The 14,451-nt window shown below is 40.6% G+C and overlaps 1 protein-coding gene across 1 annotated transcript; it reads right to left on the bottom strand.

Annotated features, from left to right (window-relative positions):
• Positions 1–4,321: 4,321 nt before the first annotated feature.
• Positions 4,322–4,857, bottom strand: LOC127223580 (calmodulin-alpha-like). The gene has a single exon (XM_051186268.1). It carries the CDS (start codon positions 4,790–4,792, stop codon positions 4,451–4,453), a length of 342 nt encoding a protein of 113 aa, XP_051042225.1. The 5' UTR covers positions 4,793–4,857; the 3' UTR covers positions 4,322–4,450.
• Between the last annotated feature and the right edge of the window lie 9,594 nt (positions 4,858–14,451).

Below are 14,451 nucleotides of genomic sequence, written 5' to 3'. Positions count from 1 at the left end.
GGGCGGGGGTGGCTGCATCCTGAACAGCGCCTCCCGGAACCTGGCCGGTTAGTGTCGGCTTCGAGACCATAACGAGGCATGAGCGGAGGAGCCATACTAGGTGAGGGCAGCCTGGCAGCGGCATTAAGCAGGGAATGGATAGCTTCACGTTGGGAAGAGAGAATGGAGACTGGCGGCCATCTTGCTTTGGGGCAAGCTGGCAACGCAGGGTTTTCTTAACGGCGGTTTCGGGGCGGTTCTAAAAAGTGGAGAGAGTAACGTACGTGTATGTGGAAGACTCGGTGGCGCCAGAGCTGGCTGGTATCGGACTTCAAGGCCCATTGGGAGAGTGGGACTGGCAGCCATGACACGTAAGGGCGGAATAGTATAGAAGTTGGACTGCCTGGTGAACTTGGGTGAAAGTTCAAGATCTGGATTTAACCTTTGCTTTGAACTTCCTGTCACCCGGACGTTCTGAAACCCAGACCTTGCCGCGCTTCTCAGAGACTTTCTCGGAATTCATCCCTTCAATATTTTCCTTTGGAGCTCTCACTTCCTGTCGAAAGTGTCTCAAGCTGCAGGATTGTTGGGAATTGAATGGGAGGGGGCTCACGTATGTTCTGGAGCTGCCAACAGCCTAATGTGGCTAAAGTAAAGGTAATACATAAAGTCTGTGAGATAGGGAGGGACCTGATGACGCAAAACATTGTAAATTTATTTTATCCTAAGGGCAATGAAGAGGCTTTGAAGGGTCTAATCAGAGGTATGAGCAATTATATTTGTATTGTAGAAAGATCACTGCTTGCCAGCCTGGGCATGTCAGTGCCGGCCTGGAGCCTGAAGGAGGAAGGTTGAGCTCTGGAGATATCGACCAGTTGGGACTTAATTTAAGCGAGGAAGACTACTAGGATGTTAGCTCAGTGGTAGAATGCTTTATTAGCACAGGTAAGCCTGGTTCAGTACCCAGGAAGTGGGTCTAGATAGAGATCGCCGGCTGCCATATAAAGAATAGTTTGGAAAAGTAAAAGAGAAAACAATTATGAAGATAAGGAAGAGACAGTGGTATTGGGTAGATAGGAAGACATGCATTAGATAAGGATATATCAATGTTCTAACTTGAAGAACTGGGTTACATTATTTTTAATTCTAAGGGAGATCCTTTTAGACAAGTAAATATTAAATAATGTGGGTTGGAAACTAAAAAAGTTTAAAGTGTTCTTCTATATATATATGGCTACTTCTTGGAGCCTTAAAAGAGGATAATGGCCCAAAGAGGAAGAGTCATGCGTGTGAGGGATGAGATGAGGTAAGGGAGCTTAAATGAGGACAGTAAGAAGGAGCAAAGAGGAAGAAAGGAAGACAAGAGGAAAGTACCAAGTAAACCTGTTTATAGCATTAAACATAACAGATCAAGTAAGATGTTGATTAAACTATGTCATTTAGATTGTGGGAGAAGAAAGGTCACTAGGTAAATTTGGAGAAAGCTGTTGCATAGATATATGGGGTATTGGGGTTAAATAAGGATCAGGATAAACAAATAAGCTTAAGGATCAGGATAAACAAATAAGCCGAATAGATGTTTATTCAGGGAGAAATAACTTACAACCTAGACAGATGAACACCAGCAAGTTCCACCGAATGCTCTCCTGTCCAAGTCTCTGCCAGCAAGAGAGCGTCTGGTTCTTCCTCAGACCTCCTTCCACAGGTCACTTCCGCCCATGGCTCCACCCCCAATGGGCGTGGTCAGTGCCACAGAAGGAGACAAAGTAACTATCTCACTACAATTCCCCTTTTAGTCTAAAGAAAAGATTTAGGCTTAATACAAAACTATATACAAAACAGTAAACAACAAGTGTGCTTCTAAGAAAAGGAAAATCGAGAACAAAATGACCTACATATCTAGTCCTAGGGTGAAGGCATAACGGAGTTTACAATAGAATTGTCCTAAGCTGGAAAACGTAAGTCTAGTACCTAATATATCTAACTAGGAAGAGAGAATAATAGTTGTGATAGTTTAATCTTCAACCTCATTAAGACCTGAGAAGGAAAATAACGATACTAGGGTAGACAGGAAGTGTGGATGGGCAACTTCCAAAAGGTGCAGCAAGGACAGAAACAGCAAGCCACCTGGACAGTCACCTCAGAGAGGTTGAGCAACTAGCTGACTTTTCATCAGTGTCTCAGAAAGAGAGCCTCCTTCCACAAGCCAAAAACAAATGCCAAACTCAAAGTCCCTCCCTACTACTTCTGATGCATCTCTACTCATCTTCCAGACTCCTTCTGACTGATTACTTTCTGTCAACTACTTGCTGACTCTGCTTCCTGACCCAAGGTTGGTTTTATTTAATTAACGCAAAAGTAAACTTGGGGTTTGCAGTATGATCAAATATCCCACAGCATTTCCCCTATTTTGTCTAAATAAAAAGGAATGGATTTAACTCTAACACAGTAAAACTAGGTACAATAAGAACAGTTGCCAGGCTAGGTAGTGCTGTCACAAGCCTTTAATCCCAGCCCTCGAGGGGCAGAGGCAGGAGGATCTCTGTAAAATCGAGACCAGCCTGGTCTACAGAGTGAGTTCCAGGACAGACTCCAAAACTACAGAGAAACCCTATCCTGAAAAACCAAAACAACAAAAAAAGAAGTTGTCAGGTAAGAATTACATTCACAATGCACTCCATTTGTATTTGGCTACTTTGAAGAAGATTCTGTATTGTCTGTCCTATCTTGGTGGATCCAAAGTTTTATACTTAAACAACTTTTTAAAATTATAATTTGTATTACCAACCTAAAAATATTATTTTAGACCTTATAAACTTTTCATCTTTTTTGTAAGTTTCTTTTCTGAATTTGGTAACAAGGAAAACTGTAACACTATAATCTTCAACCCCATCAGAGACCCAAGAGGGATACAATATTACCTGAGTGAACAGGAAGTGCAGAGCAAAACTATATAAATGACATAGACAGCTGGCTGTGTGGACAGTCACCCAAGGTTCCTCTGCAATGTTGAGGCATCCATCCTGGGCCTACAAGCTTGGAATATCTGACAGGCTTCTGTAAAGCAGGAATTTTAAAGGACTGTCGTACCTTGTCTTAGCAAAGTTTGGCAATCACTTTCTTTTGTGTCCTGACTCTCCAATTTGGACAGCATCCTGTCAACATTTGAGGCAAGGGCAGTTTCTCTCACGGTGGTTACCTTTGTAATATTGTATCACAAAAATATCCATCCTAAAATATCTTCTCTGCATAAGATTCCCTGTGGGTGAGTGTGTAGAAGGTAAAATAACAATACAATCAAGCTCTGAATTCAGTTGATCCACATGTGCATGCTTTTTTCTATCAGAGCCAGTTCTTTCTCAGCTTCACATAATAATTTCATTATTGTTGTGAGATATTTGGTCATTCTGTGACACTCTGAGACTGTGTTAATAAAGTTAGCTTTGAATGGGGAGTGTAGACATGGTATCTAGCTGAACAGACTTAGCCATAGAGAAGCCTGGATTATGGATAGAGAAGATGCATAGGAAGGAGGAGGGAGGACTTGGATTTTGTTCAGTCTCTTTGATCTGGGAAGTGTGGAGAGGTCAACTGGACACTCCTCCACCACTTCTTTGATCTATCAGATTTCACCTTGATATTTGATTCCTAGGTTTTTATTGATAATAGAACAATGTAGGTAAACACGTCACATTATCACCTTGTAAGGTTTGAAATAACTTGCTTAGCTCTTGAGTAGTTTGTTGTGGGATTTTTTTTTAAATTGTAATTTTTTTTTATTGGAAAACAAATATACAACTTGGAATGGATTTGAGGCAAAATGTGCCATAAGCTGATTTTCTTTAAGTGGCTAAACAAAGTTTAAAAAGCAAGTAACAATAAAAGAAAATGTTTCTGGTACAATACCAGCAGTACAAAAAAAAATAGTGTACGAGTACCTGGATAAAACACCCGTTTTGCAATAGTGCAATTTTTAAGTACATATTGTTGACTGTCCACAGTCCACGCAGAGTTACAACTCCACACTTCAACAACAACATGCTGACGGTTCCTAAAACTACTTTTAAAAAAGGCATAACCCAGATGTTCCCGCATTTGACCAACTCCATCTAAGTTTAGATGTGCAGAAGGGCTTGGATATATCCAGAGTAAGCCACATGCAACATGTTACTTCATCAATTTTCTAAAATAAGGTTTAAGGACAATGACAGAAGAGAAGGGAAGAAAACATGGAGGAATCAAGTCCTAATTACTATACATGCATTTTTTTTTTTTTTTTTTTTGACAGTGGGGGAAACCTTTTACAGATAAGTTACAAACAAAGAAAAGGCAAATAAACAATAACACATTCTGTACAATGTCTTCACTTTGCTGTCATCATTTGTACAAACTCTTCATAGTTTACCTGACCATCACCATCGATGTCTGCCTCCCTGATCATCTCATCGACCTCTTCATCTGTCAGCTTCTCTCAGAGGTTTGTCATCACATGGCGAAGCTCTGCTGCACTAATGTAGCCATTGCCATCCTTATCAAACACACGGAATGCTTCTCTGATCTCCTCTTCACTGTCTGTGTCTTTCATTTTTCTTGCCATCATTGTCAGAAATTCAGGGAAGTCAATTGTGCCATTACCATCTGCATCAACTTCATTACTCATGTCCTGCAGCTCTGCTTCTGTGGGGTTCTGCTCAAGAGACCTCATCACAGTTCCCAGTTCCTTTGTTGTTATAGTCCCATCACCATCCTTGTCGAATAGTGAAAAGGCTTCTTTGAATTCTGCAATCTGCTCTTCAGTCAGTTGGTCAGCCATGCTGCAAGGGCTACTGGTTTCCCAGACGGGAACAGACAACCGCTCAACTCTCCCGCTCCACTTGGGCTAGTCTTGTTGTGGGATATTTGATCACACTGGGTGAAAGGTATCTTCTGAATAGTTTTAATAAAGAGCTGGATGGCCAATAGCTATGTAGGTGAGAATAGGCAGGACTTCCAAGCAGAGAAGAGAGTAACCCCAGATGAATCTAGGCATACAAGAGACTGGGGAAGGAAGACACTGAGGAAGTTGGACATACCATGCAGAGGAGAGGTAACCGAACCACATGGGAGAACATAGATTAATAAAAACAAGTTAATTTAAGTTATAAAAGCCCGGCATTGGTGGTACACGCCTTTAATCCCAGTACTCAGAAGGCAGAGGCAAGCGGATCTCTGTGAGTTTGAGGCCAGCCTGGTCTACAGAGTGAATTCCAGGACAGCCTCCAAAACAATACAGAGGAACCCTGTCGCAAAAAAAAAAAAAAAAAAAAAAAAAAAAGTTATAAGAGCTTGTTTGAGGAAAGCCTAAGCTAAATCTTCCATGTCATTTATGAGCTAGCATCCCAAAGAAGTTCACCTATAGTAGTTAATACAGTTGTGGGCTGTAGCCAGTTGATATCTCCCAGCAATTTTTGAAAATCATTAAGAGTTTGTAATTGATCTCCTGATTTATACTTTCTGTGGTTGAATTATCTAGAAACCTATCTTATATCCTAAATAATAGAATCTCCTCTTTGTATTTTCAGGAGCAATGTGTAATAATCCCCAATAAGGCAAAATTCTCTTACTTCATTAAACATTCTTTCAAAGGTATCTGCATCTGAATCAACCAATATATTACCCATATACTGATAGACTTTATATTGAGGAAACTGCTTACAAATTTCTTTCTTCCTTTCCTCTTCCTTTCTTTTAAGACAGAGTTTCTCTCTGTCGATTTGGAGCCTGTCTTGGAAATTGCTCTGTAGACCAGGCTGGCCTTGAACTCACAGAGATTTGCCTGTCTCTACCTCCCGAGTGCTGGGATTAAAGGTTAGAGGCTTGTGCCACCACTGCCAGTTTTACAAATTATTTCTAATGGCTGTTGTACCAAATACTTACACAAGGTGGGGCTGTTTAACATTCTCTGTGGAAGAATTTTCCAGTGGTACCTTTTTAACAGACTGGGAACTATTGAGAGTAGGCACTGTGAAGGCAAATTTTTCTCTACCCTGTTCTTGAAAAGGTATAGTTAAAAATCAGTCTTTTGGGGCTGGACAGATGGCTCAGCAGTTCAGAGCTGAGCTGTTCTTCTAGAGGTTCTGAATTCAAGTCCCAGCAACCACATGATGGCTCACATTCATCTGTAATGAGATCTGTTGCCCTCTTCTGGCTTTCAGGCATACATGCAGACAAAATACTGTATACATAATAAAAAAATAAATCTTAAAAAAAAAAAAGGCAGTCTTTTAAATTAATCACTATTATAGCAAGCTTTCTTGTCAAACTGTCAGGCTATAAATAATGACCCGGAGACATATTATTAATTATGAAACTTGGTGTTAGCATAGGCTGTTTCCAACTAGCTCTTAGAACTTAACCTATAATTTTTAATCTACATTCTGCCATGTGGCTTGGTTACCTCTTCTGGGTATGGCACATCTGACTTGCTCTGAGTCTGCAGGTGAAATCACACACCCAGATTCCTTCTCCCAGTTTCTCTTTTTGCCCAGAAGTCCTGCCTATTAGCTCCTGCCTAGCTAATGGCTATTTGGCTCTTTATTAAACTAATCAGAAACTATTTTATGTAATGAGTCCTTATTTAACCGCGATAATTTTAGGCAGACACATCTTCACAGTATGAACAATATTCTGCAACACACTCTAATGTAATAAATAAGGTAAGGGAATTCCAGGCTGTAAAAAGCCCATTGACTGAGCTGGGTGGAGGTGGTACACACCTTTAATCCCAGCACTCAAGGGGCAGAGGCAGGTGGATCTCTGTGAGTTTGAGACCAGCCTGGTCTACAAGAGCTACTTCCAGGACAGCCTCTAAAATCCACAGAGAAACCCTATCTTGAAAAAAAAAAAAAAAACAAAAAACAAAAACACAAAAAAATAAAAATAAAAAAATAAAACAAATAAGAAAGCCCATTGACTGAATCACCTTGTTTATAGTTCTCAGATCTGTTACCATTCTCCATTTTTCCAGATTTTTTATTAATAACAAATATAGAATTCCAAGAACTGGTTGAGTTGTTAGCTGCTCCTGTACCAGCTGTGCTACTGCCTGTAATTTTTCTGATGTCAAAGGCAATTGTTCGCCCATACATTTTGTCATTAACCATTTTAAAGGTAAGTCAGTCGGTGTCTTTGAAACACCAACAGTTGTTGTGCACTGCTTATTTACAACCTGAATAGTCTGTGACTGTTCTTGATAAACCTTTTAATAATTTTTTTCAGAAGTACTCTTTATTCTATGATTTGTTTCTGAGATTGGAAGAATATTAAGCTGTGTTTTCCACAAATTCTTTACTATGTTAGCCACATATGACTTTAATTTCACAGTGTACAGAAAGATTATTCCACACCAGATATGTGTATGTGTGTGTGAGAGAGATGTGAATGCAGGCAGGCACATGCCATGCCATGATGATTGTATGGAAGTCTTCAGTGTCAGTCTTCGCCTTCTACCTTATTTGAGACAAGGTTTCTTTTCTTTGTTGTTGTTGCATTTGTTTTGAGACATGTTTCTTTGTGTAACAGCCCTGGCTGTCCTGGAACTCACTCTCTCCTCAAACTCCCAAAGATTCTCCTGCCTCTGCCTCCTGGGTGCTGGGATCAAAGCTGTGCACCACCACCTAGTGGCAAGGTTTCTTTTTTGTCATTCACCACTGCAAACAGGGTAGGTGGCCTGTGAACATCTGAGGATTCTCCTGTCTGTGCTTCCATTTCCTTTGCAACATTGGGATTAGGATTCACACTACTGTGTGGGTTCTGAAGATTCAAACTCAGGACTTGGTGTTTGTGCAGTAACCTCTTTACCCTCTGAGCCATCTTCCCAGCCAGCTCTTGGTTGATTGTTTCTTCATTTTATTTATTTATTTATTTATTTACTTATTTATTTTTGGATACAGGGTATTGTTATATACTATAAGATGACTTGAAACTCACTGCGTAACCAAGACTGATGCTCCTACTTCAACCTCCTGAGTTCTGGGATTATAGATGTGCACCACCATGCACAGATCCCAAAAAATTTCCTTTTTTGTTTTTGTTTTTCAAGACACGATATCTCTGTGTAGTCCTAGCTGGCCTGGACCATGCTGGTTTAGAACTCACAGAAATCCACCTGCTTCTGCCTCCCTGAGTGCTAGAATCAAAGGCATATACAACCATACTCAGCTGAATTTCTTTTCTTTTTCTTTTAGGATTTATTTATTTATTATGTATACAGTGTTCTGTCTGCATGTATTCCTGCAAGCCAGAAGAGGGCACCAGACCTCATTACAGATGGTTGTGAGCCATCATGTGGTTGCTGGAAATTGAACTCAGGCCTTCTGGAAGACCAGCTAGTGTTTTTAACCACTGAGCCATCACTCTAGCCCCTGAATTTCTTATTTTATGATAATTATCTTTATATCAGCCCTTTCCTCCTCAAAGTATCTGTATCTTTGTAAACCAAATCTTCTGGCACTCCATATCCTTTACCAGGTTGTAGCAGGCTTTCTTTTGGGCCACCAAAATCTTTGGGCTCCCAAATCATGCCATGGAGACTTATTATTAGTTATGAATGCCAGGCTTTTTCTTACGCTTGTCCTGTTAGCTCTTATAACTTAACCTGTTTCTCTTCATCTCTGTTTTGCCTTAGGGCTTTTTACCTTTCTTTCATTCTGTATGTCCTGCTTTTCCTTGTCTAGCTGGATGGTGACTGTGGCCCTGGGCATCCCCCTCATTCACTCTCTCTCTTCTCTTGTGCCTAGGTTCCTCCTCCTATTTATTTTCTCTGCGTACCAGCCCCAACTATCCAGCAAAAACAAATGTAACATATCTTTACATAATTAAAACAGTATTCCACAACACCAGATCTCACTAGCTCCTGGGTAAAGGTGAAGTCACAGTAAAGATTAAATTCATCCAGGCTTGCAGCCAGGGTAATGAATGGCTGCAATTCCTGCACTCTAGAGGCCAAAGAATCAAAAGTTTCTAGTTAGGCTAAACTGCCTAGAATGTCACCATTCCCAAACCCTTTGATCCTTGCTGCTGATTAGGTCTGGAGCTGGTAGAAAAGATTGTTGATTAAGAATGTGAATTCTAGAGGCAGGCTGTCATGGAATATTATTTTAACTAGGCAAAGATGTGTTACATTTGTTTCTGCTTCATTTGTTTAATTTTGTAAAGATGTGTTACATTTGTTTCCCCTTGCGTGCCTAAGGCACCTTGATTCATCTGATAAAAAGCTGAACAGCCAATAGCTAGGAAGGACAGGGATAGTCAGAGAGAACAAATAGGAGGAGGAATTTAGAGTCAGAGAAGGAGAAGAAAGAATGAGGGAGAAAGAGAGGGAGCCTCCTGGGGCCAGCCAGGCATCCACCACAAGCAGACACAGAGTAAGACACACAGAAAGAAATGTAAAAAGTCCCAAGGCAAAGTGTAGATAAAGAGACTTAGATTAAAATAAGAGCTAAAATAAGGTTCAACATTCAAAATTCGTAAGTCTCTGTGTCATGATTTGGGAGCTGGTTGGTGGCTCTAAAGAAAAAGCCTGGTACACCAAGCTATTCCTGGGATTGAATACCAACCAGGCCTGCCATTCAGTCAAATTCACAGAAACCTACCTGTCTCTGCTTCCCAAGTGCTGAAGTTAAAGGCATGTACCACCACTACTTGGCAGTTGATCTCCCCAGGATAATTAAAAGAAAAATGACAAACTGGCTACTTGTGTATACTGATATTCTAAATCTCTATACTATAAAAGGAGCATTTCTGTGACCATCTTCAAGAATCTTCTAGTGCAATAGGGTCCAGATCAATGCCTTAAAGTTCACAAAAACATCTCTCTCTCTAACTTTATTTTGCCCCAACCCAATGTTTCTTCCCCTGGTACAACAGTCCTTTCCCCTTCTATCCTGCCAGCCTTCTCTGTGATGTCTGACAATGGGTTTACCAGAAGCTCAGGAGCTTCCCCATCCATCAGCTATTCAGCTAAACAGTAGTCTTCCACTGGAGCAGTTTTTAGGACTGAGGTTTTCAACCAGACCTGCTCTGCCACTTTGCTTAGCTGTGTTAGGGTCATTTCCATGAAGACAGGGACTCCGAGTCCCTTGTGCACTACTGTATTTCCAACACCTAGAGCAGAGTAGGCATTCCATAAATACCTGCTTATAAATGAATTTTTGCTCTGAAAATAGATAAACTTGAGGCCTTCCTTTAATCGTTTAGAATTTAGCTTCTAATAAATATTTTATAAGAATTACTTAAAACAAGGATAAACTAGCTGGGTGGTGGTGGTGCTGCATGCTTTTGAGCTCATCACTTGGGAGGCAGAGGCAGGCATAGATCACTGAGTTTCTGGCCAGCCTGCTCTACAGAGTGAGTTCCAAGACAGCCAGGGCTACTCAGTGAAACCCTGTCTCAAAAACAAAATAAAACAAAACCCAAAAAAGAATGAATTCATACACAAGAGATTATTGGAAAAAACTACATTTGATAGCCTACTTTCTTTTTTTACCCTACTTTGCACTCTGAAGCAATGAATAACTTTGTCCTGCTAAAATGGCTCTTTGTACCTTTTGTACTGATTAATGGTCTAGATTATTTGTCTATAGACTGATCTGAATTCTAGCTCCAGGTCAGAACCTCTTACATAGATGAGCCATTTCCCCATGCTTACCAGTTGTCTCCAGGGACAGGCTTTTTCGGTGAACAGAATCCTGCCTGACTTCTCTGAGTGTGACTTTAGGATTTTTTTTTTCAAATGCGGGGCATGCTCACTGAAAGTTTAATCTCATATGGATCAGTGATTTTCTTCTAATTTTTGTGTGTGATGCATGTGTATGACACAATGTCATGTATGAAACTTTATGGAGTCAGCCCTTTTGTGGAATAATATTTCTGTACACTGTGAAAATATGTTGCTCTCATTGTTAATAAAAGCTGATTGGCTCATAGCTGGGCAGGATTTTTCAGGCAATGAGATGCTGGGAAGAGGGAAAGTAGAGTCTGAGGAGTCATGGCAGAGGGTGTATAAGAAATATGGGTTAATTTAAAGTGTAAGAGTTATCTAGTAACAAGCCTGAGCTAGTGACGGAGCATTTATAATTAATATTAAATCTCCATGTTAGTTATTTGGGACCTGGTGGGCTGGAAAAAAAAGCCCGCCTACACAGTCCCTCATTTTTATGTGGGTTCTGATGGTCAAACTCAGGCTTGTGTGGCAAGTACTTTTGCCCTCTGAGCCATCTCAGCAGCCCTGACTCTGTGATTTTTAAATATCAGTGGATATGTCCCAATAACATATTATGTTCAAAGAAAGTTTATTAATTATTAAAGACTGTTTTCTGTGTGTGTTTGGACTGCATGGTATGTGTGTGTATCACGTGCATGCCTGGTGTTCATGAAGGCCAGGAGAAGGTGTCATGTCAGATCCTCTGGAATTGAATGTATGGAAGGTGAAAGATGGTGAGCCACTGTGTGATAATGAGAATATCATACTATATTCAAACAAAGTTTAGATTCATTCTCACAAATAGAGGTCAAAGGTCTGAAGAGAAAGCTTGTAGCAAGTCTTTCTCTGTATTGGCAGCACCCAAATAATAACAGAGAGACTTATTAATTATGAAAGCGTGGCCTATAGCTTTAGGCTTGTCCCACTAGCTCTTATAACTTAAATGAACCCATTTATGTTAATCTATGTTTTGTCTCGAGTGGCTTTTTAACTCTCTTCCATCTTGCACCTCCTGTTTCCTCTCCACATCATCTGGTATCTTTCCTATGACTAGATACCTCTCCTCCTCTCTCTCTCTCCTCTCTCTCTCTCTCTCTCTGTCTCTGTCTCAAAGTCCTGCCTAACGTCTTTTTGCCTAGCTATTTGCCACTCAGCTCTTTATTAAAGCAATCAGAAGGTGCTTTGACAAAGACATCTTCACAGTGTACAAAAATATTATTCCACAACAACAGCAATTGCTACTCTTTCAGAGGTTGAGAGTTTGGTTCCCAGCAGCCACATGAGGGCTCAAAACTATAATTCAAGTTCCAGGGATCTGATATCCTTTTTTGGCCTCTGGCACATACATACATACATACATACATACATACATACATAATGTAAAACACTCATACACATAAAAAACCCTTAGAGAAATACATTTTCTAAAAGAGTTTTTGTTTGTTTGTTTGTTTTAAAGATAGGGGCTGTAGAGATGGCTGAGGGTTTAAGAGCACTGGCTGTTCTTTCAGAAGTCCTGAGTTCAATTCTCAGCAACCACGTAGTGGCTCACAATCATCTGTAATGAGATTAGGTGCCCTCTTCTGGTGTACAAGCATACATGCAAGCAAAACACTGTTTACATAATAAATAAATAAATCTTAAAAAAAAGTTTTTTTAAAGGTAGCAATACATGTAGGGATCCAACCAGGAATGTTAGGGAAAGTTGTTATTTCTTTAGAGATGCATATCACAGAATTAAAACAACTAAGGACAGTTTTAAAACCTTATTTCAAATCTCTGTTCTCTGACCACAACCTCTGTGCCTACACCAAAAATGAAATAAACCTTTATTTACCTTAGGAGATCTCTAGTGAAGCATTACAAAGCTGTGTCTTAGTTATATATAATATCTTTTAAAGAGATTTATAGTATGCTAGTAAGGTAAAAACCCTCCAGGCTTGGTGGTGTGCCTATAATCTCAGTATTTGGGAGGTAGAGACAAGGGAGTCAGGAATTCAAGGTACATAAGAGCAGCCTCAAAAAATAAATAAATAAAACAACAGTGATAATGAGGTGTAGGCAGATGTTTCTTTTCCACTCACCAGTTCCCAAATAACTGACCCAGAGCCTGAATATTAATTACAAATGCTCTGTGAATAGCTCAGGCTTGTTACTAGCTAACTCTTACATTGTACATTTTATCTGTGCTTTGCCACGTGGCTCGGTTCCTTTTCTCAGTATGGCATGCCCATCTTGGTTCTTTCTGTGTCTGCTTGCTAGTTCAGACACCACCCTTCCTCCCAGCATCCTTCTACTCCGGCTCTCCTGCCCAATCTCTTCCTGCCTCACTACAGGCCAGTCACTTCTTTATTAACCATAAGAGTAATACATATCCACGGTGTCCAGAAAGATTATCCCATAGCAAGAGGAAGAGACCAAGAACATGCTGTCAAACAACGCAGGAGTGAGAGAACAAGAACACTTACAGATCAGGCAAAGTAGTGAACGCCTTTATTCCACCACTCAGAAGGTAGGGGCAGGTGGATCTTGTGAGTTCAAGACCAGCTTGGTCTACATAGAGATTTTTAGGATAGCCAGGGCTACATAGACCTTGTCTCAATAAAAACAAAGCAAATACTCTACCAAGCCACACAGGGAAAGCATCTGGAAAGGAAAAACCCAACATCCTTTTTTTGTAGCCTAGGCTGGGATGACATTCATCAACAAGTCTGGGTTATATGGTAATGGAGATCCAACCCAGGCTTTGAGCAGGCTAGGCAAGCATTCTAACACTGTGCTACATCCTCAGCCCTTAAAAATACATCTGTGTGTTTGTTTATTTAATGTAGAGGACTGGAGAGATGGCTCAGCAGTTAAGAGCACTTGCTGTTCTTGTAGAGGACAGGTGTTTAGTCTGTTACTGTAGTGTCATTTCCAGGGCATCTGTTGCCCTTTTCTGGCCTCCACTGTCACTGCATGTACATGTACCTTGCATAGTATTTTATGCTAACATAAAATACAAGTAGACCAGGCATACTGGCGCACACACCTTTAATCCCAGCACCTGACAGGCAGAGGCAGGCAAATCTCTGTTAGTTCAAGCCAGACTGGTGTACTAGGCTGGCCAGGTCTGTTACATAGAGAAACACTGTTTTAGAAAAAAAAAATTTTTAACTTTTAGTTGAAGGGGTACACATGCCATAGCACATGTATGTAGGTCAGAGGACAACTTATGGAGTCTGTTCTCTCCTTCCATCATTTGTGGGTTTCAGAGATGGAACCGAGGTCGACAGGCTTGTGCTACAAACATCTTTACCCACTTGAGCCATTTTCACATTTGTTCTACTTGTTTTCTTTGAGACAGGATCTAACTGCTCATATAGACTTATTTTCACCAAGATCAGCATGACCCCCTGCCTCCCAAACACTGGGATCAAAGGTGTGCACCTACAACATATGGGTTTTTGTTTTTATTTGTTTGTTTTGGACTGAGTTGCAGCAATCTTCCTATTTTTCATCTCCCCTATCCTCCCACCTCGTGCTAGGATAACAAGTGAGGACCACAATGCCCTACTGAGATTTCTTAGTGTCAAGTGAGCTTAGATATTACTTGGGAGACAGGCAGCTCTGTGACTTGAAGGCCAGCCTGGTCTACACAGAGAGAACTTGTCTCACAGAAACAAAAAAAAGCTGGGCGTTGGTGGCATATGCCTTTTATCACAGCACTCTGGAGGCAGAGGCAGGCAAGT

The sequence above is a fragment of the Phodopus roborovskii genome, unplaced genomic scaffold (assembly GCF_943737965.1).
Source record: "Phodopus roborovskii unplaced genomic scaffold, PHOROB, whole genome shotgun sequence".
NCBI lineage: Eukaryota > Metazoa > Chordata > Mammalia > Rodentia > Cricetidae > Phodopus > Phodopus roborovskii.
This window is presented reverse-complemented; position numbering and strand designations above follow the sequence as displayed.

Bases quoted from the DNA above. Each gene is read 5' to 3' on its own strand.
- LOC127223580 (XM_051186268.1), bottom strand. From the start codon at position 4,792: ATGGCTGACCAACTGACTGAAGAGCAGATTGCAGAATTCAAAGAAGCC.